Source organism: Puntigrus tetrazona, chromosome 14 (genome assembly GCF_018831695.1).
Source record: "Puntigrus tetrazona isolate hp1 chromosome 14, ASM1883169v1, whole genome shotgun sequence".
NCBI lineage: Eukaryota > Metazoa > Chordata > Actinopteri > Cypriniformes > Cyprinidae > Puntigrus > Puntigrus tetrazona.
The window spans coordinates 10128173-10155340 of record NC_056712.1 but is presented as its reverse complement, the minus strand read 5'-3'; the positions used below and the strand labels follow the sequence as shown (position 1 = coordinate 10155340).

General features: G+C 37.7%; 1 protein-coding gene across 2 annotated transcripts; it reads left to right on the top strand.

Moving 5' to 3' along the window:
* The first annotated feature begins 12344 nt into the window (after positions 1-12344).
* Positions 12345-26361, top strand: fgf24 (fibroblast growth factor 24). Of its 2 annotated transcripts, none has more exons than XM_043256661.1 (5): positions 12345-13200; positions 13411-13447; positions 17659-17821; positions 23561-23667; positions 24890-26361. In XM_043256661.1, exons 1-5 carry the CDS (start codon positions 13169-13171, stop codon positions 25166-25168), a joined length of 618 nt encoding a protein of 205 aa, XP_043112596.1. In that variant the 5' UTR covers positions 12345-13168; the 3' UTR covers positions 25169-26361. The 2 variants fall into 2 exon arrangements, with proteins under 2 accessions (XP_043112596.1, XP_043112595.1); XM_043256660.1 differs by having other exon boundaries at positions 12349-13200; positions 17659-17830.
* The last annotated feature ends 807 nt before the right edge of the window (positions 26362-27168 follow it).

Below are 27168 nucleotides of genomic sequence, written 5' to 3'. Positions count from 1 at the left end.
AATATACAAGCAGAGCTGCATGGGAAAATTGTCACAATGAAATGCGCTCAAATTGACCTTCCATCTATTGTGATGAATGAACTGGAAGCGATGTCGGCCATCATCTTTAATGTCTCCTCCTTGACTCATTATTTGATCAGACTGCCAAAAATAAGAAAATTTTTGCACAAAATTGGATTAAAAATTGCTAAATATCAGTATTAGCTTCTGAGATGGTAACTGAACTAAGCATGCAACATAATGAGTCATGTGAAATTCAATGTAGTGTGCTGCTGTTTGAAATGTTTATGGTTGCACATACGCATATTTCTTTTATGGTTACAGGTGCAGTGGAACCAGTTTAGTCCCTTACTCAATGGGCTCCCATCTCTTCCAGAACCTAGCAAACTGCTTTTGTAGGCATCATTACACATAGGAAGATTTGTGTATGTGAACTGCATATTCATTTGCTATCCATTTGGATTATATATCAACATAAATTAAGAAACCTAATATGTTGCATTTTCAGTCCTGAACAAGATTTATGTATCGCTGCAGAATAGATAAGTTTGTGACAACGCCAATAAATAAAATAAATAAAATGTTTCAGTTCCATATAAATTTAACCAACTGAATATCGCTGGTATATATTTGCATTATACCTGAATAAATGTAATAATTTGAACATTTTGAAAATGATTATTTAAAATAAAATTAAATATATGTATACAGTTAATAAAAAATACTTTTTTTCAGTGCAAATAAACAACAATTAATGTTAAAACTCAGTAATCCAAGTTATGTTTTATGTTTTATCTATTTTCTGGTGTGTTTAAGGTGCAAAGATCAAATATCTTTCCTTCTAAAATTATTTATTTTGACCAAATTATATATATTTGGGTAATTGGGTAATGCTATACGCTAAGCCCAGGATAGCAGCTAAATTATGTCAATTTTAAATATATTTAACTCAGTATCAAATGTAACCAAAATAAATCAGTCTACAGAAAATAACTATATTGCACAGTATTTGGGGATTATATGCAAAAAGGAGTTTTACACTTATTAGGACACAATTTAAAAGTAATCTCTATAAAGATAATACATTTTGCATCAGGAGGGCTATTTTTGTAATGCGAGTTTTTGCATGCACAGGTTTTTCCAGTTAAGTTATCATGCTCCCTTAAAAGGCTGCTGTCCATGTAGACAGTAGACGGTTTACTAGGTTTTGGAACAGAGCCTAATCTCGCAGTAAGTTAGTTCTCTGTATGGAAGGACCTGTCTGATATACCTGGGCCAGGTAAAACAAAGAATTCATGCTCACGGTGATAAAACAGACTGCTGAAGTGCAGAGGAGACAGATTTGTAAACATTGACTGTGGGAGAGTGAAGGAATGGCAACTTGGCATGTTTATCGGGAACCCTCCGGGCAAAAACTGGTTGGATCAAGGCTGATTAAATGTTTGACGTAGCATCAGTTTCAGCTGTCATGAGTTTGGCAGTCTTGTTTGGGTCCTTAGAGCTGTGATATTGAGTGATTGAGTTGGATCTGGACACCAGCATTCATCAGAACACGGGTCAAGCGCTATTCTATACGGCAATTTATCCGCACGCACATGACGTGAAGTACAGACCAAAAATGAAGTAGTTATTCACTGGTACTCTTCTGCTTCCAGGTCATGCCACGTTTGATATCAATGATGCTGAATGCCATTGTTGCCTATGACTTATTGTTATATTAATATGGTTATTCCTGCACCATTCCTTTAGCTTAAAGAGTAGAGCATGGCACTAAAAGTGCCAACTTGAAACCAAAGTCATGGGTTTTGTTCTCAATAAATGCATGAACCGATCAAATGTTTTCCTTTAGTGCAATGTAAGTTGATTTGGATGAAAGCATCTGCCAAATACACGTAAAGATTTTAGTTAGTAAGTGGAAAAACTGTCAAAGTAAATACTGATTTACTCAGGAAGCCATATCAAATGTATTGTTTGTTGGATTTCCTTTTTTTGGATAGTTTTTTAGGATGAAGCAAATGCTGCATGACAAGATTCAACCAAGAAGTGGGTGAATTTGCAATAAAACCATAGATTTCAGTTGGCCTTGACCTTTGATGTAACAAACAAAGGTCTCATGCATATTAGTAAGACCTAATAAGGATTTAACCATTGTTTTTGGACAATCAAACCAGAATAAACCTACGTTTTTTGTACAAGTTGAAAACCGCCTCATGTGAGAAGAAGAATCAAGTTTTTGGACTCTTTGGACTTCTAGGTTTCTGGCAGCTTTTGGTTTTCACAAGGTTTTTGGGGACAAACGCAGTACAACAATACCGTACAGCATGTTACAGTTCATTCTTTTTTGCTGACCAGAAAAGTCTAACCTAATTTATCATCTCCGCAACATATGTTGCATCTGTTCCATTGGTTCATTAGAAGCAAACTAAGCTCTTAACTGTTTCATTAACATTGCGTGCTTGTGGAGCTGTTCGCTTTCCCACAGTCTCCGGCTACGCCTGTGCTGGCGTGAACTTTCTCTCAGGTAGCATGGGCCTCTGGAGGAACACATTGCATAATCCTTTCCCCATCGATGGAAAAAAAGAATGCCTGAAGTATGAGATGGAGGGACTAATTATTCTGCAATATCACACTGGAATCTGCACTGAAGCAGGGTCGGCGGCGAACGTGGCCTCGATTTCCCAGCAACCGAACAAGGTTGGATTCAGTGCGTCACTCTGGGGGTAAGCGAATATTTGTATTGTATGTACAGTACGTTTCTGAAAAAAGTCTCCCATGTATGCGGTATTATTGCAAACGTGCCTAAGTGTTCGTTTACATGCTGTTTCTCTTTTCTTTCAGAGCTGCTCTGTGTGCATTACGCTGTAAGAGGTCAGGTACATCAAAAACGACATGTTAACACACTGTCTAGATACAGCCCAAAAAAAGCAAAGAAGCATTTCAACTATTTGTGGAGAGCTTTCAGAATGGAAGTGGAACAATACGATAGCCCGAGGGGAAAATAAGTGATCATGCTGGTATGTTTAGATTAGACCGAGAGGAAGCCATCATTGTCATTGTCAGATTTCTGTTTTTTATGCTGCGCCGAGCTTTCGATCCTGTTCTAATCTGTTAGAATGGCACCTAAACCACTGCTTCTATCTCGCTCAAAGCAGCGCATTTACTCAATTGTGTGTTTATTGTGAACGTTTGCGTAATATAACATTTTATATCATCACATCTTGGAGGTGTCTGTGTAGGACGGTTGCAATGTGCGCCTCGTGATTCATGAAGTGGTGAAGACCGAGCTGCCAGTTTTGAGAGAGGAGGCCAAGCTTTATTAATAAGAGACAAGGTGCGCTTCCCTTAACATGTGCCAACATGCGAGTGCATTACCTTCTCGGCTGGCTATGGCAGAGATGTGAGTTGCATTCCTCTACCCACAAAAACCCTGGGCTCTGAGCGCTGAGATGCATTAGAGACAAGGGCCAGTTTGGAAGGGATTTCATTTCAGGTTTTAATAGCTTGTCAGTGGTTTCTTAGAAGCTGCTGTGTGGTTAGTTTGTGGTTTCTCAGTGGTTACTCCTGTAAAAGTTTATGAATCATGGGTTTTTGTTAACAGCCAAAGGACTGTTCCTCAATCTTGATCTACTGACGGGCCAATCCAAGCACAGCATTTAATAATAAGGGTGGCTTGATGTCCCGGGGTGGGTGTGAAAGTGTTTCAGGCCCTTTGAAAGAACCAGCATCACTGTACACACTTAAAAATAAAGGGGTTTTTGCTGTGATGCCATAGAAGAACACTTTGGATTCTTTAAACAAGCTTTCAGTTACCAGTTTCAGTTATATAGTATGAGATAATCAGATAATAAATAATCTTTTTTTGTTGTTGTTTATAATTAATGCTGGGCTGCAATTAATCGAATCCAAAATAAAATGTACATAATATGTGTGTGGGTTTTGTGTTTATGTGTATAATAATTACATGTATGTATTTATATTCATATAATTTATATTAGAACATTTTCTCTCAATAAACTTAGATTCATGTAAAGGAACTAAACCTACACGTTATGCCAGATCAGTTTTTTAATCATATTATCCCAATTTTGTGGTAGCTGTTTCTTTGTGGAAGTACTGGAATATTGTTATGCTAATTATCTATCAGACTTTTAGAGAGTTATTTGGATTCATTCACTTCTCAAAAAAGCGGGCAAAAAGACCATATATTTATCTACAAAGACCCCTTTAGCTTTTGACATTCTCCCAGCGAACAATTTTAGCATTTTCCAGATACGTTGGCTAGCTTTTGAAACAGTGAAGCTAAAAAGGGCCATTTGTCACCCCTAAGCATCTCCTGAGTGAAATAAAATGAGTGATATTTGTGCAGATTGCGGTCCCAGTGGTTTTTGCGGTTCTGCACTTCAAACGCGCTCGGCCCCGGGTCACATGGGGCACCTGTAGCTCTCTGAGAATGATGGGATAAGGTTTGGGGTTTTTTTTCCTTCTCGACTGAGTTCTGGAGACTCTTATCAAGATGAATTGAACCCATTTGCTGCTAAATGGTGCGTGACACGGCATGTGATTTGCAGGCTTTTTGTTACGTTGCGACGGCCTCTATCTATCGTTACAACTTGGCCAGGTTGATCCCGACAACCTGAGACTTACGAGCAGTGAAACGAGAAGAGCGCAGAAATGTGAATCAGACAAAATAATCATTGTAGGCTCGAAGCGGGAGTGAGGTCACGCATAAACACCTGGTATGGATCACCTTTTGTTGAGGAAGAGAATTTGAGCTTGATTTACTAAATGTACAGTATTTACTAAATGCAAAACTCTTGTTGGAGCTTAGCGATTAGCACACGTTCTGACATGTCAATTCATGACCCTGTTCACCCTGTCTTCTCTATTAAATTTCCTCGGTACTTTTCGAGAAAAGAAAACCAAACGTGCGATAGAGTCAAATCTGTGAATGTATTACTGAAATAATGTTGCTGTGAAATGAATCCAGAGGAGGCAGACTGTGATCCCTAATTACCACATTAAGTCTCATGCCTTGGAGAGAGAAGGGTGGTTGTTTGTAATAGTGTACTTACCGTCAAGGCCTTCCCCTTTAGCACACTTTTTAACTGAAAAAACATTATATAGACCATTAAAATGAACTTGAGTTGAAGTAGAAGCTTGAATCTAATCATTTCTGTAGAATCCAAGGCTTTATTTAGTCCCATGCAGCCTGGCTTTTGGCTTAACGTAAAGTCTGGTCCAGTTCACAGGTTATAGAGCTCAACAGTCTGGTTCTAGAAATCAAAATCTTATTCATTTTCTTCAAGGAGGAATAGATTTTTAACAGTAACTTACAAACCGTTATGGCAGACTTGATTGCCATCAGCCCATATTATTTGAATTTAGTTTTGAATAATTATTAAACAGCTTTCCTGGTGGAAAACTACATTGAGGTTTAGTCACATTTACCTTTGCTCTGTGAAATCGTGCAGACAAAATCCAATCTTATCAATAGTAACATTTGCAGTTGGGAGTTTTGCGTGAATGGGCGAATTTGGCCCCCTGACCGACAGAAAGATGCTTGGTTTAAAAATGACTTCATGCATCTGACTCTGTGACAATGAGGATGGACCGATGGTCAGTATTTCACTGAAAGTTCACTAATGTGATCCCACCGCCGATTCTCCAAAGACAAATAAACAAATCAGAGAATTATTAATTATGTCAAGCAAATACCACCAAAATAAATCTATAGTGCCCATCCACTTCCATGAAGCATTGTGAATAATGTTATCAATTATGTCTCTCTGTCTTTCTTTGTGTACTCTATATTTATGCACATTTTGTAATAAATGTACAATTGGTTCTATATACATAATTCCAATTGTCATGCAATTGTAGTTCTTTTGTTATTTTTTGACTGGTTATTCTATTTCTTTAAAATAAAGTTTATAATTTTGTGACACTTTACAGTGTGTGCCATTAGATTTTAAACTGTTCCGATTCTGAACGTACTGTTAGAACTCAATTATTTTTACCATAGCATTTTACAGTATTTTACTGGTTAAAATTACAACAGTTTTTACAGGGTATAGAAATCAACAGTGGACTACATGTGGACTACAAACTTTTTCTGTTTTCTTTTCCAAAAAAGAAAGAAGTTCATGCAGGTTTGAACAAAGTAAATAATTAGCTATTCCCTTAAAATCGTGAATCTCTCAGGAAAGTGATCTTTTCATCTGCGTCTTCCTCAGAAAACATCTGCAACCGAAAGCCAGACAGGTATTTTAAGAGTTGATTGGTCATGGATGGTTTTCTCTCTCTCTCTAACTCTCTCTCCCTCTCTGTCTCTGTCTCTCTCTCTCTCTCTCTCTCTGTTGCTGAAAGCCCAGAGGCTAGTATTTCACTGATTACAGAGTGGCCATATGTGAATGGTTGTTTGTGTATTGACAGAACAAAGGAAACGCAGGCTCTAAGGAGGTGTTAGACAGGGGAATGGATCAGACCAGCCCATAAAGTGCCCGGGAGGGGGGACTAGACTAGTCCATTGAGTTCAAGCTGGTTTCAGCTAGCTGGAGGGACACACACATTACACCTCCAGCACACTTCTCAGAAAACTCTGCTAATCTGAGTGTGTGTATGTGTGTGTGTGTGTTTATACACAGGGGTGAGATGGTGTAAGAGAATACACCTGAGACTACGTCAATTCAAACTGAAGAATATGGCTCGTTTCAGTGTTGTCTGCTTTCCCGAACAAAGCTTCTCTGTTTTAAAACAGTAAAGTGCCCTTAGATGACCCAAGCTGGAAGCAAAGGTAGTGTTTACTGTAATCGGAGATACTGTTTTTATATAATTGAGCATTGTGAGGACAAGGCTTCTGTTCGGGAACGGTGGGTGACACTACTTCATTGTATTTTATTAAACAGTTGATGTAAACAAGGTTATCTGGCCCACATCCAGTGCCGAGTAATTCTCTGACTGACAACGCAAATTTTGCCCATCAACACTTCAGACATTTCAACGCTTTATTGCCTCATTGCGAAGATTGAAGGCGTCACGGTGTAATTACAGCAATCAAATCACTTACGGCATCCAATTTAGTTCATTTTGCGTTTAGCCTAATGTAAATCGCATCGCCAGCACAGTCCGGCCTCCGCCGAAGTGCCAAAGAAACCTGCTGTTCCCAAACCGATTACTCTCTCCGGTTTGAGACATCTACTCTATTGTGACAAGCTCTGACAGCCCGGCTCTTTAAAATCTATTAAACTCCACTCTGCAAAAACGACTGTGGAATAATTAAGGAGCGCCGAGTTCACCGAGCCATGGAAATTGATGCAGTCATGAAAATAAAAACATATGTTAGCAGCTAGTGGCAAGGGAGCCGTACCGAGTGTTTATGACGTTGGACGGGGAACGTAGAGCAAGAGGGGAAATATCATCATTAGCGCCACGCTGCGCAGCCTAGTCGCGGGCCATGCTAATGCCTTCTATGCGCGGGCCAGGATTTGCACCGCACTGACAGAGCAATTATCAACTTTGGTTGCCAAGGCAGCGTCACCTTCTCAGACCCATCGACCACGACGTACCCCCCCGCTGACCTTCAAACGCTCCTCACCCCCCACACACACTCCTGTTCCCACCCACACACCTATCCAACATCACACATGCCGCATCCTGCACTTCAGTCGGCTTCTAAACGGTTCCATGCAGTCGACGTGTGACGGGGGACAAATTAGGAATGCGTACACACCCTCAAAGCAACATCAAGGCTTTGATTCCCCCACACACCCTCTCTGTCACCTTCAGAGTCCGACACGACATGACCCTACAGCGACCTACCGGCGGTTTGAAACCTGGGATTGACTGACCATTGCTGAGCAGATAGATAGATAGATAGATATGTTAATGCTATTATTAATGCTGTTATTATAATTATTATTAATGCTAATTAAGCACATATCTATGCCTTATTCTTCACAAACTTATTCTACATCCGTAATCCTACCCAATACTTAAACCTAAAGGAGCACGGCTCATTTTTCAACTCCTCTAGAGTTAAACAGTTTAGTTTTACCATTTTAGAGACCGTCATTATCATCACACACACAAAATGACTGAAGAGTTTCGATATTTTTCCTATTTAAAACTTGACTGCAGTTACGTCATGTACCAAGATTTTTGTGTATTTTCCTGCCTTACTATGGAGGCAGCAGGCGCATGGATATTACGCATTGACTGAAAATGCTGGGACTATTTTCAGGCATTGCTTAATATCCTTGCGCCTGCTGCAACCATGGTATGGCAGTGAAGTTCCTTGATTATTACGCTGGATGTTATTACATAATTTTTAAGAAAGATGCTACTGGTCTAATCAGATTCAGTGATCTATGCTAAGCTAAAAGAGATCCAGAGACCAACTGAATGGATTCTAAAACTAAAACTCCAGGGGAGTCCAAAATGAGCCTGTTGTTTTTTTTTAAAAAGAAATTGCACGTTCCTTTAACAAGTACTATTATTTTGCATATTTAGAGAATTTTAGAAAATGAAGTCTGATATTAATAAGGCTTTGTATCAAAAGTTTTTTAAGGTCATGAGAATCTGAAGTGTTGGATTAAATTGATCAGTGAATAAAACGCTGTTCTACACCAAATTTAATGAAAACAACACTTCAACTGAGGCGTCAGTGAACTATACCAAGAAGTTTATTCATATATATTTGAGTGATTATGAGACTGTAAAGTTGTGTTAGTTCAAAAGTAAAACTACAAACTCAGACTGACTTCATATACAGCATGTACAAAAGTACTTTTGTACCTTGTTTATCTATAAAGGGTTCAATGTAGATTAGTACCTAAATGGTTCATATTTGTAGCTTTTAGAAAGATTGCCCCAGTGACAGTGCACTCTGAGAGCGTGCACAATTATTTAACCCACAAATGCAATGTTTTGGTAGATTTGGATGGATACTTAGGATCGTTGTTCTACTGCAAGAGTCCTCTGATTATCAAGCTTTAGTCTGTACACTGAAAGTACGACATTCTCTGCTGAAATGCCCCAAAACTTCAGAAGTTTCAGTTTGGCCTCACTGCTAATTAAAGCACACTCCACAGGTATATCCAAATTCAACTAGATCTGCTTTTTATGATATTCCTGTTCAAGAGTGCTGTTAAGTGAGGTGTCCAGGGCAAGAAGGCCATGCTTGTTTAGTGTTTTTATAGTCTTCTGCAATTTTTTCTTTTCTTTTTTCTTTTTCTCAGCTTATCCAATGTCTTATTGACCTTGATGGAATTATTCTTTTTGTTTTTTCAACTCATGAATGATGCTGCCGGTTGAGCCTCTTGGAACTTTTTGTATTTTAGAAATGTTCTCGTAGCCACAGACTTTCTAATGAGCACTAAAAATAAAGACTCTATTAATATCAGTGATTTAATGCAAAATCGTTACCATCTATGGGCCAATGGTACAAATGGTACTTTAGTTCATCACTTTTACATTAACTTTTGCACATTCAAGTGGCAATTCTACGTAAATGTTGTTGTAGAATCAGCAGTTTTTGTTCTACATTGCTAATAAGTGATTTAAAAACAGCAAAGCTTAATAGAGACTGAATATTAATGACATAGCTGTGTTATAAAAAATCTGTATCTTAAAAATTATATATTAATTTCGCATTTATTATGCCAACAAATTACAAAATATGCATTTTAAAATCTATAAATATTAAAAGCTTACATTTATAATTCTTTTATTTAAAATTATAAGCATTACAAATATTAGGAACTATTTAAAAACACAAAATAATGGTGAAAATTATTAAGGAACAAAAAAGCGCAAACATTTTTACAAAATTGTTTACATTTGTGTTATGCATCGCAAAAACAGGTCCATTATTTTTTGCTTTAATTTTGTTTGCAGATAATCCTTTGAATCCATTGCATAAGACACTGATGGAGTTCTTTCTCTTCACACGCTGGACTCAGAAAGCCCATCAGATATCCATCAGCCAATTAGGTCTCTCCATCACCTTCAGATTCAATAGGACACAGATGCTGTGACTCCCTCCATCTATACGTTTGTGTCAGAGATGAAAGCGGAAGCAGGGAGGAAGCTGGGTGTGTCGGAGGTGTTCTGACACTAATGTGGTACACTGGGCTTTACTTCCAGAACTGTGAAGTTACTCTGTCAAGCTTTAAAAGGTCTTGTAAAGCCTTTGAACAACTGTGCGTGACCTTTTTTTGCCTGCTTTATTAAGCTTCAGGGACACAGAAGTTGCGCAGTGTTGCTAAATTTCATTACACCGATGCACAGAGGACACACTGTTTTTATTATTTTTTTAGGCCTCGGTTTCGTGCAGAATGCCTTGATCTGACATATTTATCTTTTTTTAATGCATTCTATCCTGTCATTAAGCCGCTTTGACTAATGATCCTTTGTTGTTTAGTTAAATCACTCCTCAGTCCACTTAACCGCTGCGCACACAAAGTGTGACCCACTTTAAGGTTTAGCCGTTTTTCACAAGTTAAAAGTGTGATGTAGACCTCTCCAGCTCTCCCAGGAATAACTGCTGGAATCTATCGCTCATTCGTTTCGTCTTTATTCTTCCAAGCAGCGCAATTCTAATAAATAACAAAGACAATTTAAACACAACTATGTCTATGCTTCACGCTAGACAAATGAATTTGGCCCTCGCCGTAGCGCGAGCTGCACTTGGAATCCGCCACGTGAATAATTAATACTCTGCAAGACAGATGCGCTATCCAAAGCTTTGAATATTCAGAAAGATCCAGCCACTTCCGAATTCAAGAGAATGCCAGAGTCTGACTTCCTATTCGTTAGATCTGCGCGTCCCAATCTCGGCCTTGTTGCAGGAAATGTTCTGTAGGTTGTCATATTGCCAAAGCCTCCCTTGATCTTTTTTGGATGATGACGGACTAATCTTTGTGTTCGCTTCTTCATTGAAACCGCTTTTGTTTTGGTTGTTCCCAAATGGATAATTGTGAGCTTACAGCGCGGTCCAGGTGATCCGCTTCAAAGGAAATTCACTTCACCCGACATCGGCCTGCCTGATTTATAGGCTGGTGGTTTATTTTTATGCGTTATTTTATTATTTATGATTATATAAGGAGCTCGCGCGCGTAAAATAAAGAATGCGTGCGAAACAAGATAGAGCACATGCTAAAAGGAAGAAAGGAGAACAATAGGATTCAATTTGGTGTTAATGGAAATGTGATTTTATTGTTCAGCTACCTTCTTATGGCATGTGTTGTTCTAGGCCAGACTTTAAAGTCAATCATCATATTCATAATATATATAAAATGGACACCAACACAGTCTGAGGTTGTTTGTAATAGTTTGAACAAGCAAGCAAATGTGAGCCGGACCGTGTTTTACACCACATGCTTTGTTAGTTTTTAACCTCTAAAAATAAATCTAAGATGTGCTTTGTAAGTCAGTTCTGTGCAAATGATAGATTACGGTAAAACACGTAAAAGCAGTAATGTAAATGAGTAAATGTTTCTTCTTTTTTTTTCTCTGATCACACCTGAGAAAAGGGCTGTTGAGGGAATAAACTTGCAGCTGGCAGGGGGCATGTTCAGAAGACCTTGTAAACGCATTCACACCTCTGATGCATTTCAATGCCAGATGACTTATAGCACAATATTGAAAATTCGAGTTCGACGAGCGCTCGCATTTCAATACTGTCTGAGAGGAATCAACAAACTCCGCCAATAAAACACTTTCAACTCTGAGAAGTCGACAAACTAGCCGAATGAGAGTAATCAGAGTCATTTGAACACTCATTTTTTTTAAATTGCATTATTATTTACTACATCTCAAGGGTTTCATTTACACCTCTACCTGTGAAAACCATTAAACAAATAAATAATAAATATAAAATTATATGAAAAACATTTAAAATGTAATTATATCAAATGCATACATAAATGCTAATAGATTCACCGAATTAAAGGAATTTTAATTTATTTATTTACATGGACATAAATATGGCATTTTTAAGAATTTAGCATATGTTTAATACCGGATTTAAAAAAAAAAAAAAAATTCTCCCTATTACCATGCTTATTTGTCTTTGATCCAAGTATTGATTGATGATTAATTATTACGAATTTAATCCTTATTTTTAAAGTAATTAAAATATTTTATTAACTAACTTATTGAAACTCAATGGCATTGGCTCATATTAGCACTAGTATGCACTTAGGCTTTTTAAAAAGTGAGTGTAACGCCTCTTTCCCTTTACCCCATCAGAGGAGAATGCGGTTCTCTCAGCACCGCGTGTCTAGTTTTGCTCAACTGAAATGCACCTGTTTACGAGTTCGTGTGTGAAATCCGCGAGGAATTCTCGCAGCTTCTCATCGAATCGGCGAAAGAGTTTAAGAAACCACGAGAAGCGCAAAGGAAACCGTGCTCAGACAGAGGAAAGGCGCATTCCGCGCACCGATGGACTCTCTCAGATCACCCTATCAGGTGCAAAACCACTGACAGGTTTCCACCCACCACCAACCCAAAACCCCTCAGTGCGCTCCAGCCCTCCTCGGCACACATACAGACAGTCCCGTACCATCACCCAGCGCTCTTCCAGGATTCGCCACGGCTCTGCGCGCCTTTTATGCACGAACGACTCGGATAACAGTGAAGCAACGACCAGGCTAAAGAAGAGACTTCTAACTGTAACTCATCTCTCCTGACTTGTCGGGAAAGTTTTCCCCTCTCCAAAACAATGGACACGGGAAGCTCGGGACGATCCACGTAAGGTGTGCGCTTTCAGGTGACTTCGGCAGGTACGAACGGGATTTATCTTTTTCCTCTCGCATGCTGGATCAAGAGTGAGCGCTAAAGGTCGCGGATTGCTCGCCGAGGAGGAGACACCCCGCTTCAGCCTTTCTTACCGATTCAATCTTTGCGCGCTTTGGCGAGAGAGCGCAGCGCGCGCGGACCGCGGAGAAGCGGGGACACCAGCGGGAAGACACCGATTTGCGTCCGTTCCGCTCTTTTTCAAACGAGAAACAGCCTCATGCTGCGTCCAGCGGCACGTTTACACTTCTTACATCTCTCTTTTCTTTGGGATTGCACCTCTCCTCCGGGATTTTGTGCGTGAGACAGTGGCGGGGCTCCGCGCGGCACTTACTGGAGCGGCAAACGCTGGAAACAGGTGTATTTGACCAAGATGTCTGGTCTGCCGTCAAGGTTCATCTACGTGTAAGGACCATTCTCAATACTTTATTCGATTCACGTTGAGTTCGTACATTCTTGCCAATAGAAGTCGCTCAAAGCCAGGTTTAAGATGAACTGCTACATTTTTATCTGCTGTAATTGCTTGTGATTCACCCCTCCTTACTTCCCTTCTGTCTCTCCCTCTCATTCTCTCTCTCTCTCCCTCTCTCTCTCTCTCTCTCCTTCTCTTTCCAGGTGTTTACATTTTCTGGTCCTCTACTTCCAGTTGCAGGTAAGTCTGTCGTCATGGGTCTGGATTAAGGCAGGGATTATGAGGATGTGCCGCCGGTGCGCAAACACAAAGCTCGTTTAATTTGTTGTCTTAAGGTTTTTGAAAACAGAGGCATGGGAAATCTACACCCCAGAGGCTGTAAAATTAAAAAAAAAAAAAAAAGAGACTTTGGATTTGTTGGTGGTCTCGCCAGAGGAATTGAATTAATTTTTTTCTAAACGTTTTCATTTTGTGCTTTTTTTATGTTTGACAATGAATCTAATCATTCTTAAATGTAGTCAGAAGTGTTTCCATTCAAAATAGTTAGTAAACTCACCTTTTGCCCGAATTTCAGGCCAAATGCTAAAATAAGCGATTTGTGCATTTAAATTTTATGAACTCAGTGACCTTTTTAGTGGAGGTTAAATGCATTGTGTGTGTAATACTTATTTCTTGGATAGGTATTGTCCATAAAAACTATTCTCCAAATTAACTTTATTGCATATTAAAGAATAATAAGATTAGACTGAATAAAAATGCATATAAAAGTAATAAAACATGTATTTGCTACAGCAGTAGTGAAGCAGCAGTAATATTACAGTAAGCTATATATATATATATATATATATATATATATATATATATATATATATATATATATAAAATACATAATGTTTCTCTTTAAAAAGGTCTCTTTTTATATATATACATAAAATTAATCACAATTAATCACATACAAAAACATTTTTGTTTGCATAATATATGTCTTTTATATAGTACATACATTTAGAAAAAATATTTACATATCTATATATTCATAGAATTTTTATTAGAAAAAATATAATATAGAAATCTCAAGTGTATACATATGTAGTGTGCATCAACTATATGCATCTATAAATATAAAGACACCTTTTTCCCCTTTTTAATAGCTCTTAAGGTAAGGCTAGCTGCAATCTCAAGACTCTCCCAAGACTTTGAGGAAGGTGACTAATCCTTTGAATTCAACCGACAAAATATACCTAACGCATAAGTAATTAGATATCTGCAGTTCCTTAAATCCGTCTCTACTGACAGATGTACATTCCTCACAAGGCGGGAACAGCTTAATGAGAGCCTTTTTTTCTCCCGGCAAATGGGTCAAGGCATTGTGATTATAAAACTTGCATCAGAATGTCGTATTAGAAGGGGGCGATCACCGCTCAAACCAGGAACAAAAGCCGCCGCTTTGAAGAAACGAGACCCATGTTGATTATATAATTCTGTGCGTTCAGTTTTGTTCCGAAGCACTTGGCACAAACAAGGCTTTAGTGTGGCAGGGACGACAGTATAGTTCTTCAGGTCACTGACAGACGGAGTACAAGTATCGCTTGCTTCTGCTGCTAACCGCGGCCTGCATTGTTGCTGTAGGTTCTCCTCGAGAAAACAAACAAAGTTGTTATTAAGGAGATGCAGTGAAAGACGGCGCGATAAGCACAGTTTAAGTGGCGGTGCAGTGAAGCGTTGTTTCCTGAGATGCATCCTGCGCGTAGAATGGTGTCTGCAGATAGGGCCTATCTGACATGCAAGATTGCTCGGGACGGGGCCCGGGCTTTTGAAGTCGCCGCGAGATTCGTTTGCCTAGGTTGGCTTTGAAGGGAGTCGGGCGGCGTGATAAAAATGTTTGGCCGCGGCTCGCTCCCTGCATAGGCATGCCCTCTGCCTTCCCGCTCCCGTCCGTACGCAACTGTCTACAAAACACACCTCTGTGTCTGAGTAGATGGCCAGATTTCAGAATAAATCCTTCAGAGGAGAGGCTGTGTGTGCGCGGGAGTTGCATCTGTGTGTGTGTGTGCTTTTCGTGAGCTGAAATTGGCCAAGAGCTTAGAATGAACCTTGATTCTGTGTTTGACGTAATAGGGACCGGCATATGATGACTCCTGTTTGAATGTAATCTGCGTATTCATCTAGTACAATGCAATGTATTAAAAATTTACTTTATTAGGTCAAGTTTGTTTTTCTAGAAGATGTTTGGCTATCTAACTTCAACTATTATGCGTGTAGCTGTTTTGTCGAAAACAACGCGGGTCTCTAAAAGTTATTTTTTTTTAGCTTTCATGATTTTGGATATAATTTTACATTCAAGTCACTACGAAGGACCACATTTGACCTCTGCGCATAATTCTACGACTGTCCTAAATGCAATAGTGTTTATTTTTGTTTATTATAGCACACATTTAAAAGTTCTTCTCAAGTATATTTATCTAGAAATATATGCTGCCGTTTGAAAGTTTGGGGAAATTATGAATTTATTTAATTTTATTTTGAATTTGTTATTAAAGAAATGACTACTTTTATTCAGAGACATTTATAACGTGAAAGTGAAGATTGCGGTAATTTCTGCTGAAAATTCTTCTTTGCAGCACAGGAATAAATCACATTTGAAAATGTATTAAAATTGGAAACAAGTATCTTAAATGGTAATATTTAAAATATTTATTTCATAATATAACTGATTTTAGTAAGCATAAGAAACATCTTTCGGAAACTTTTTAAAAGTCTTACTGACTTGATTTGTTGAAAGGTAGTGTTTTTTATCAATGCGTTTAATCTCTTATTTAGATTTATTTATTATCTTGGGGAAAAATGATTAACCACATTGTTTTAAAGTGATTTTCATTTCTAATTCTTGCATTAATGGGTTAATTTAGCCAGCTGTGTCATGCTGATGTATTTCTTAGCGGCCTTGCGTTCAGCGTGAATCTCTGTGGAAGTTTCTTTCTCAACTCTGTTGAAAAGATTTTTTTTTTTTTGCTGCGCTTTTCCCCTCACGCTCCCTAAATGTCATTAATTAGCCGAGGTTAAAATAACATGGAGTGGAAGCATGTAATGTGAGCGTAATTAACCACCTGAGAGAAGCCACATAAAAGCTCATTACAGGATAATTACCCCTCGTTTCAGCCCGGGAGAGTAGTCTTGGCTGGGACGGAGATTCCAGGCTTTTTAGAGGTATATATGTTTTCCTCTCATATGGAAGGATGACAGAAGAGGAGGAGGAAAGATAGGAGGATATTGGATGAGAAGTGGATTGGTGATTTTCATATAAAGCCTGGGGTGATTGTGATTGTGAGTGACAGGAGATGCCATGGCAAGCTATATTGTGTTTTATTATGTTAGCGCTTTGCGTGTTTGTGTGTGTGTGTGTGTGTGCGTACCAGTGCAGCAGTCTTCAGTTGTGTGCATGTACTTCCCATACTTACAGGTGTGTATGTGTGATTTATGAGTGTGATTCTTACCTTAGGCAGATATTTGTTTGATGACAGAGTTGGATCTTTCAGGTGGATAATTGCTGGAGACTTGCTTGTGGAAATTGAAAACTTGACTTCTCGGTGTAGCTCCAGGCTCAGCGTATTCAGATGTTTTATTTAGTGAGAATGAGAGAGAGAGAGAGAGAGAGAGAGAGAGAGAGAGAGAGAGAGAGAGAGAGAGAGAGAGAGAGACACGGGCACTAAAACATGCAGGATTCACAGCGATCTGAACTTTCACTGAATTTTTTTATTACTTCAAAATAAGTCAAGTCACTTTTATTTATATAGGGCTTTGTACAATACAATCTGTTTCAAAACAGTTACGCACGAGTTAACAACAGTATCAATTATGCAAAGGTTTTATGAATACGAATCAAATTCAGTTTCTGCTGTGAAGTGGACATGATATTAAAATGTCACCCTATTGACTTTGTACACGATACGTGGACTTATTGTGAATGTTTCATGGCAAAATGTTTTTTCCTAAAAAAAAAAAAAAAAAAAAAAAAAAAAAAAAGTGTGCCGTCATAATTTTTCATCAACATGAAAAATACTTTTCCTCGGAAACGACTACCACTGTTCTGGCACGTAATAAAAACTTTCCAGTCAATCCTCATTTTATGAAATCCCAACTTCTTGTTTTACAAAATGAAAGTAATATCAGTTGATAGAGTTTGAAACACAGAGAATTTTATTTTATTTTTTGCTGAAAATGCCAGTCAGCCCAGATCAAAGAGGCCTGCGACCAATCAATTCCAAATACAAATCCTGTACTAATTACAAGAAAACGAGTTATTAAAAATACTAAATCCACGATCTGCTGTTAATGTAGCGTAAAGAGAGATACGTAATGTAGCATAAAGCACCCAACTGAAGTGTTAAAATGCATGGGGTTAAACGTGAATCGAGAAATACAGCAACATATTTCCTTCTTGCTGGTTCTAGGAATCTCACCAGAGTTCCGCCGACTTCCGGTTCTACATCGAGAACCACACCAGAGACGACGTGAGTCGGAAGCAGGTGCGGATATATCAGCTCTACAGCCGAACCACCGGGAAACATGTACAGATCCTGGGCAAGAAGATCAACGCCAATGGAGACGATGGGGGCAAGTACGGTACGGGAGTGTTCCTGTGCTCTGAATAAACCACGCAGAAGAACCTGTAACGTTTCACTCCGTTTGTAGTCTGCTTTTGAACTCAATATATAGCTTAAATCAAAATGACATTTTTGTTATCATTTATTCACCCTTGTGTCTTTCCAAAACTATAGGACTTTGTTTCTTTTGTTAAACAAAAATCAGGGAGTTATAAGGTTACTCTTTGCAATGACTGAGGCTCTTAATAAAGACACAGAGATTTAATAAATGTGGTGTTTTAAAAGTAGGCTAAGCACAATAAACCATTATTCACTGAAAATAAAGTCACCTGCTGTGGCAGCTTCATTGACTACTTTAAAGCCCATCAAATTCTGTTTAAGCTCTATATTCAGGTTAAAGCCATATTCTGAATACATATACAGTATTTATGTTTATGGTGTTTACATGTTATTTATAACGGTGAGCATCAGAATAGTACAAAATTTAATCAGACAATAGAGTTGTAGCATGACTCAGTTATAACAAAAACTATAGAATACCCAAGACGTGTCGTGTTTAGTTTTGAATGGAGAAAAATGCAATGCTCAATATAGCCGCTCTATCGCACGAAGCCCCGCCTTCTGAGCAAAAGAGCCAATTGCTAATCTGTAAAGTCAGAGCATCACTGCAGCTAGAAGTCCTGGTTGCTATAGAAACAGTCAAACCTGTGCTTAGGACTGCTCATGTGCACTGGCTGGTCTAGCCTAAGAAATAAACTTTTTTAACACTATTTCAGCACAATAAGCACCATTTATGATACCGTTGTTGTCAGATTTGATTTGTGATTTTAAATATGAAACCTAATCGTTAGCTGTGCAAACAGTTTTAGAGAATTAGATGTTTCCCCATTAAAAGAGATGGGAGCTGCACTTGAATGCCTGAGAGCCATTTCAAAGATGGCTGCCGAGTGACATGCCTTAAAGGGACTTTGGTTATAATCAGATTATTGCATGATTAATATTGTGCATGTAATTGTAGTCAGTGAGTTGCATTTGAGAACCGAATCAGGTGGATGCACTGAACGAATCATTGGACAAATTCAGACACTTATACTTCACTCAGTTCACTCTCAAGAACACAGATCTTCAGTAAAAACAGAAATGTCTGTGTCTTTCTCAGACTGTCAAATAAATTGGACCACTTTTATAAAGCTTTTAAAATACTTGTATGGTTTTTTTTTGTCATTTCAGAGCTTGACAGCATTCATTCTCTTTTATTATAGTAAAAAGAGTTGCCAGATGTTCATCAGAAATGAAACATGATGAAAAAAAGTCATAGAAGTTCAAAATGGCACGAGGGTGAATAAATGATGTACTATCCCATTTAACTCAGATATATTCTTGTGTTGCATGATTTCAAGTTTTCCTCCATGGCTTTATTTGTTGCGATCTCCGATTGTGAGCATGCTTTAATCTCTTCTCTGATATTTATATATAGAATCGCAGTTCAGTGCTCTCCATTTAACTCATTTTAACCGTGTTTAAAACCAGAGAATTCCATCTAGGCCTGCTAATATCATATCTAAGATGAACTTCTTCTCTTTAACATCTAACCTGAGCTGTTATTAATCAAAATGTATCAACGTATAAACAAAACAAAAACCTCAGAACTGATGGGCAGCGTGCCCCAGTGGTACGAGTGTGAGAACAGAGACTCGGAGTGAAGATAAACACACTGAATGCTGCACTTAACTTTGCCGACTGATACAAGCATGTTTATATTTCAGTCTTGTGCTCGTTTGTGTCAGTCAGAGCTGTTCAGCATTAAGAGTTTTCCACAACACACACACGACTCCATAAAGCTCCTGCATAATCCTGTTTCTTATGGAGTCTGATAATCCTTTGGAAATCTAGTGCTCCGTTTCTGTTGCTTTCTTTTTGCATGGAGTTTTATTCTTATGTCTGTACTTAAAGGAATAGCTCACCCTAAAATTTGAATCCTGTCATTAATCACTCACCCTCGTGTCGTTGTAAACCTGTACGACTTTTGTTCATCTTCACCAAACAGATTTAGTTATTTTTGATTTCCATGAGCTCTCTGTCCCTCCCATAGCCAGCAAGGACCCTTACATGATCGAGACCCAGAAAAGTAGCAAGGATATTAAAATAATCCGCTAATTTTTGTTTGAAACTTTCCAAAATGGTGATATAGGGTGACACGGAAGAGACGATTTGTTAAGTAAAGTCCTAATTTTTGTTTTCTTTGCACACAAAAAGTATTCTCGTAACTTTGTAAAATGAACCACTGATGTCCATTATTTTAACAATGTCCTTGCTACGTTTCTGACTTGATTCTGTCTATGGGAGGGTCAGAGAGCTCTCAGAATTCACCAGAAATATCTTAATTTGTGAACTAAAGATGAACGAAAGTTCGGTTTGGAACGACATGAGGTTGACTAATTATAACAGAATTTTTTTTGGGGGGTGAATTATACCTTTAACTCCTTTGTCTGTGTCACATTAGGTAAAAACAGGGAAGCAGGTTCAAAATAGTACATTTTGAAGGCATAGTTCACGAAAAATAATACTTCTCTAACTATGTTGGTCTATTTTGATCTGTAATTGAAGATATTGACCACTGAAAATCCTAACACCGATCTTGCACATTTCTTCATAGTTAAGAGAACTATTTATGTCTGGTTTGTGAATGAATCAGAGGTTTGGAACGAGATTAGCATGAATCATGATCATAGATTTAGTTTTCGTTCGACTATCACATTGATTTACTGTTGATTTGGTCTCTAGTTTGTGCTTACATTCATGCTTCGTGTCTGCTAGTGTTTTGAGTTGTCATGTAATCTTTAAATATCCGTGCCATTAAACTGCATGATGTCAGAAGCTGATCTCAATGAGAATGGTTGCCACAGAAGATGTTTTGTGCTCGGGTTTGCTATAGTGTCCCTTGTGGAAATTCAGAGAAAGCATGAGCTAGCGACATACCAGCGTTTCCCAAACTGAATTTTGAGAGTGGACAAAAGTATAATAATTAATTAAAACATCCACCCATCTGTTCTGCTGAAAGAAAAGTTCAAAATAAAAAGAATCCTTCTTGTGACCGTTGCGATATCTGTGAATAATTGCATTTGAACACAAAACATGACGGCACGTGGACTCGCTCTTATTTGTTTGCATTCATATAGTTGTGCTTTGATCTTTAATGTTTCACGTTCAGTATTGTTTATGGAAATGTCGGTGATGTTTAGTAATTATATAGCAGGATTAGTTAATGTGTGTTTATTTTTATGTAAAAATAGCAACTGGTGTTTTTGGCAACGCTGACTGAGTTCTTTATTGAGTTGTCGTTTATAGCGGTGTGGTATTGTTTGTTTACAGCAGTGTTACTGTAGTTTACTGCTTTAGTGTGTTGGTGTCTGTTAAGCAGTGCAGCATTGGCTGAGCTGATCCTCTTTACCTGTGTTAGCATGAGTGGAGGAAGATCCAGGTAAACCTTCACACCTGCCACCTGTGAACTCGGTGACACACACACACACACACACACACACACACACACACTCACTCTCTCTCTCTCTCTCTCCGTGCTCCTCTGTCTCAGCTTTACCCTTGTATTTCAGCTGTTCTGTCAACATGAATAAGTTTGAACATTCAAAAGACTTTAGGAAAGGAGGGCACGTTTTAATCATGACTCAATTCTGAGCTGCTTTTTTGAGTCAGACTGGGTTAACTCATTAGATTTATGTCAAATGTGCATATGTGCACCTTCACATTTCCACTGAAAAAGTTTGAAGTCAGCAAGATTGTCTTTTCCTTCTAGAAATGATTACTTTTATTCAGAAAAGACAAAAACAAAATCAAAAATCAAAAGTGACAGCAAAGATGTTACAAAAGATTCTGTTTTTTTAAATAAATTACTTTTCTATTGTACTTTCTATTAAATCAAAACATCCTGAAAAATAAGTATAAAACACATTTTTGACAATTTTTTTAAGATTTAGAATTTAGAATTATTTCTAGATAATCAAATTAGCATATTACAATGATTTTTTTTTATCATATTTTTATAGTTTTATTGTGGTATAATTTAGTGTTTTTTTTTAACCAAATCAAAATATCCCAGCTTCTGTTTGAGTTATCTTTCTTTTTGTTTCTGCAAAAAATAAATAAATAAAGTTGTTATATATATATATATATATATATATATATATATATATATATATATATATATATATATATATATATATATATATATCTTAATGACACCAAAATTGTGATCAATAGTGTATGTTTAAAGTCAGTGTGAACAGCTGTCTGCAACTTGATCTGTGGAGATTGAGATAAAATGTTGAACAGACATGATTTTATCCATTAGGAAAATGAAAACCCAATACCCAGTTTCACTTTGTAATGAGTCGTGTTACAGAAATAAAATGGGTGGCGAACGACTTTAACACACCTAGTTTCCTTGAAAGAAGCAAAAGCAACATAAAAACAGCCCCTCGTCTTATATTTGAGCAGGATCAGGTCTTGCACTCGTACGGCTCATTTATCAGCAAACACTCGCCTTCCCGGAAACATCTCAAAAATGTCTTCGGTTTCACCCCCGTTTGGGATAATAAAACATTCACATTACTGAAGGTCAGCGTGTCTGGTTGACATCTGTGCTTTAATATTAATAAGCTGCACCGGTAAGAAATCAGCTGGTGTGTGAGAGATGCGCAGATGGTGGGCTGACTGCTTTAAGCATTCGCTTTTTAGGTACAGAGTTCATTTAAATAAAGGTGTGTCTGCTGTATTTTTCAGGCATATGCTTCAAAACGTCATGCACTTGTTAAAGGGGTCTGCGCCGCTGAGGAGCGGGATCTTTCCCACCCTCATTTGATCTCAAGTGCCCTGCATGGATTAGTCGTTCCTCTCATGTTGCCCCGGGCTGTTTTGGAAGGGGACAGTTTTGGTGTTGCTCTCTAAGCCTCTCTGCTTTGAGCACCTTTGAATAGCCCAGTGTGTTAAACAAATGGATCATCCTAACTTTTTGATTGAGTGAGCACGAACTAAAGGCAAGTGGAAACCCAATCCCTGGGGATCTGAACTGCTCCAAGGAGTTTGCAGATTGCTTCCCCCCCAAGAGAGGGACCCTTAACAAAGCTGGTTACAGAGAGAAAGAGAGGGAGAGTTGGGGATTTTTTTAGGGGTTGTGAGGGAGTTGCAGTGTGTGATGAATCATTACGTTTCTCTCTTTTTTTTTGTTTTGTTTTGTTTGTTCTTATGCCAAATGTAGCTTTGAATAAAAAAGTATAGTATACATGAAAGTAGTTTTTTTCTCATACAACTACATAAAATAACAAAATGAAACTGGTAAAAAAAAAAGACCAATATTACAATTATATAATAATAATAATAATAATAATAATAATAATAATAATAATAATAATAATAATAATAATAATAATAATAAGTATTATTACAACAGTAATGTTTTTAAATAATTGTTATATTTTATATGTTTTTATTTTTATATACATGTTTGTGACATTTTGAGAATTTGTTGGAAATTGTCAGAAATAATGTAAATTACAATTACATTAATATCTAAACAGTCTTAAAATAAAATATATATATTTTGCATAAATGGTCTATATATATATACACTAAATAGTTTTATTTTAATTATGACCCAGGTGTTTATTTCTGCCAAAATGAGCATCATATTTTCTCCACAAGCTCAAAGTAAACTGTGTTTTATTTCTACCTGCAGCTTTACTCGTTGTGGAGACGGAGACATTTGGGAGTCACATTCGAATAAAAGGGAAAGAGAGTGGATACTACATCTGCATGAACAAGAACGGCAAAATTATTGGAAAGGTATGTTTACTATCACAAATTCAGATTCAATGTAATTTGCTGATTTCACTTTTCTTGCAAGCATGTATAAAGAGGTCTGGGCCGCAATAAACTACGATATGAATGCTTTTGATTATTTATAATTTTAGTTCTGAATGTGATTACTCGTGTATTGCATGTTCAGTGTATGTCAACTTGATGTATGAGTTTGTAAATGGGACCAAAACCACTGCTACTGTAACCAGCTCATGATGGTTATGTAATGGAGCCAGTCAACACATATTTTCATACCATCTATTCAAACAAAAATTAAATGGCTGGCTGTTTGAAGTTAAAATTGTCCTTTTTTCCACGTCTTGTAACTGCCATACCACAAACAAATCTTAGTGGAAATACCAACACCCCCTACATCTGCCATGAATAGGACATTACGTGCTTCACTGGCTGGTTTCAACTGACCCCAATTATTGTGTCTTGTTGGCAAAAGCTGGTCATTCTTTGAAAAACATTATGCTTTGCAAGACGGGTAGTTCAGATGTGTCCAGATCAGAAAACTGCAGATCAGTTTTTAATCAAACTTTAAAATTATATTGAGATGCATATATTGAGAAATGTTAATAAATTATTTAATTTTATTTTATTAGTAGTGTGCTAACTAATGAGATGAAATGGAATAACATGAAAGCCTTTCATTATTGTAAAATATACTACAGCACGGTCATAAAACACTATGCTATTGGAGTTTATTTTATTTGTTTTTAATTTAATTTGATTTTTATTTATTTAGTTTTTTTATTTTAACAAGTGAGATAATATAGAAGCCTGTCATTATTGTAATATAAACTACAGCAGGGTCATAAAACAATATGCTAGTGGGTTTTATTTAATTTATTTTTAATTGTATTTCATTTTATTTTAAGTAGCTGGCTAACAAGTGAGATAATATAGAAACCTGTCATTATTGTAAAATAAATTACAGCAGGGTCTTAACACACTATACTGGTGGGTTTTATTATTTAAATTTTTATTTTCTGGAAAATACAGCTTGGCTATGTTGCTAAGAAATCTCCAATATATTTTATGTAATATATAATATTTTTATTTTTAAATCTGTTAGCAGTCATGAACTTTGAGAAAACATAAACTGTACATAAAGTCCTAATGACCAATCAGACCATCAGCTGAGGGGTTGTTCAACAAGTGAGCCATTTTTCTGACACGTCATCTTGTCTTTTCTCCTCAGCCCAATGGGAATAACCAAGAGTGTGTCTTCGTGGAGGAATATTTGGAGAACAACTACACAGCGCTGGTGTCAGCCAAATACAAAGGCTGGTATTTGGGTTTCAACCGAAAGGGTCGACCCAAAAAAGGCTCCAAGACCACGCAAACACAACAGGAAGTGCATTTCATGAAGCGCCACCCCAAAGGAAAAGTGGACCCTCTGGAGGAGTTCCGTTTCACGACGGTAACGAAACGGACACGAAGGGCGCGGCGTTTAAAACCTAACCCCAAAACGAACTGAGACGCCCCCCATGCTCCTTAACTGAAACAAACACCTGACTCTGATCCGAAACAGGACATGGAAGAGGACACAAATAAACAATGGCTACGGAAAAAGAGACAAGAAACTTCATAGTTCAAAGATGTTTTATTTTTATATTTCAGAAGCGTCAAGTTTCTCCCAGCTGTTGAATGTGGGTCTTTTTTTTAAACGTAACTGGTGTCTGTTATTTTATTTATACTGGATTAACTAAGGATGACCTATAAAGGAACTAGCGTCTCCTGCTTTGACACGTTTAAACTCTGGAATAGTGACAAGAGCAAACTGCACCACCTGGGAAACCTTTTATTTTCATTTGTGTTGCCCCCAACAACGAGGATCCAATATTTTCCACTGGAATGGGCTGTCATGGAGACACAACGAGAGAGCGATGACAGAGTCATGTGACCTTCGCCGGCCTCCATAGGTAAACGTGAAGCTTTGAGTGCAATATTTTCAAGAGCCTCTCTGCGGGATGCCTATCTCGTCTGAACGGACAGCGGGACTTCTCTCGGGCCGAATGCGCAGAACGCTTCGATATTCTTTGATTCAGCTTAGATCGACGTGCATTGACTAGCCAGATATCAGCTTTAGCTGTGGTGATAGTGTGTGTGTGTGTGTGTGTGTGTGTGTGTGTGTGAACTAACAGATGCGAGCCTGGATATGAAGGGACTGGAATAAGGTTTGGGGAAATCGCTCTAATGCTCTACGTTTGGATCGTGCGTACATCACCCTAAATGTAAGCTACCAAATTGCATAATGCAAAACCAGGTATGATGCATCGCTCTTAATGTCCCGGACACTCAACAAGTGTCGGATTTTGACTACTTCCAGGTCACTCAGCCAATGAAATCAGTCTGCCTGACAATCAGTCATGTTCTTGACCACTTTCTGTTGGTTCTAGAAGGTTCGAGAAAGAGGAAATCCCTTCTCCAGCCACTGTTGGTGAGGACGACTCTCCATATGGGTATAGCTGTAGTATACACTCGTTTATATACTCATCATCGTCTGTCAGACGCTACTAACAATCATGCCACTCGTACGATTAAATAAATGTATGCAAAAAAATAATAATTTTATTACTATTATAAAATATTTATTGCCTTTCTCTGTAAATATGACTTGATGAATTTATTTGACCTCTGTTAATAATAATAAAAAAAGAGGACTATATATGGAAAATGAATATATGTTATGACTGTTTTGTGGCGTTCGTATATTTGGATGTGTGACAAACAATATTACAGTGCAAGAAATTCAGTGTTGCAGTATGTGCTGCTGTATATGGTTGCAGTGTGATTTCACATTCAGATATGCGGGTCAAAAGAGTGCTTTCAATGTGTTAATAGCCTGGGTTTCCCTGCAAAGTTGCGAATTTTACTTATTGGAATATCGCATTTATTTGCGAATTAACACCGTTTCCATTCAATGAGTCAGAGAAAACAAAATTGTCACTTCATGGTATATTGGCCCTATATATAATCACTAAGAAAAGTTGGAGAAGCCGCTGAATATAATTGTTTTTATATATAAGGCGAAACACAGTAAATGGGTCATTGCTTTCGGATGCTTGAAGTCAAAAACTACCTCAAGTGAGCAGAAAAGGTTTTTTGCAAATTAAGGCTTCATCTTATTTATCGAAATTCAGCATTTCCAATTGTTTCAGATGTGATACTTCAAAATGCTCATAAAAGCAGGGTGATGGAAACATATCTATTGAAAACTACTTTCTGATGTGTTTACAGTTTAGAAGTAGATTTTAAGCTGCAATGCAATGCAAAAAAGGTTTTTTCCTTAATTTTAATGCTTATCATTTTCTGTTTTTAAAGCATGAATGTTCTTTTCGATGCCTTCTTCTGAAAATGGGACTTGATATCTTAAGTCACTGTGCTTCTTGAGTTAAGAACATTGAGATATTTGCACTGGGAAAAAAGACAAAAACACTGATTTAGGTTTGATGATTTCATAAAGCTGTGAAGTCT

Coding starts and splice junctions, on each gene's coding strand:
- fgf24 (XM_043256660.1), top strand. CDS start 13,169: ATGTCTGGTCTGCCGTCAAGGTTCATCTACGT. Junction 13,201..13,410: donor CCGTCAAGGTTCATCTACGT/GTAAGGACCATT, acceptor TTCTCTTTCCAG/GTGTTTACATTTTCTGGTCC. Junction 13,448..17,658: donor TCCTCTACTTCCAGTTGCAG/GTAAGTCTGTCG, acceptor TGCTGGTTCTAG/GAATCTCACCAGAGTTCCGC.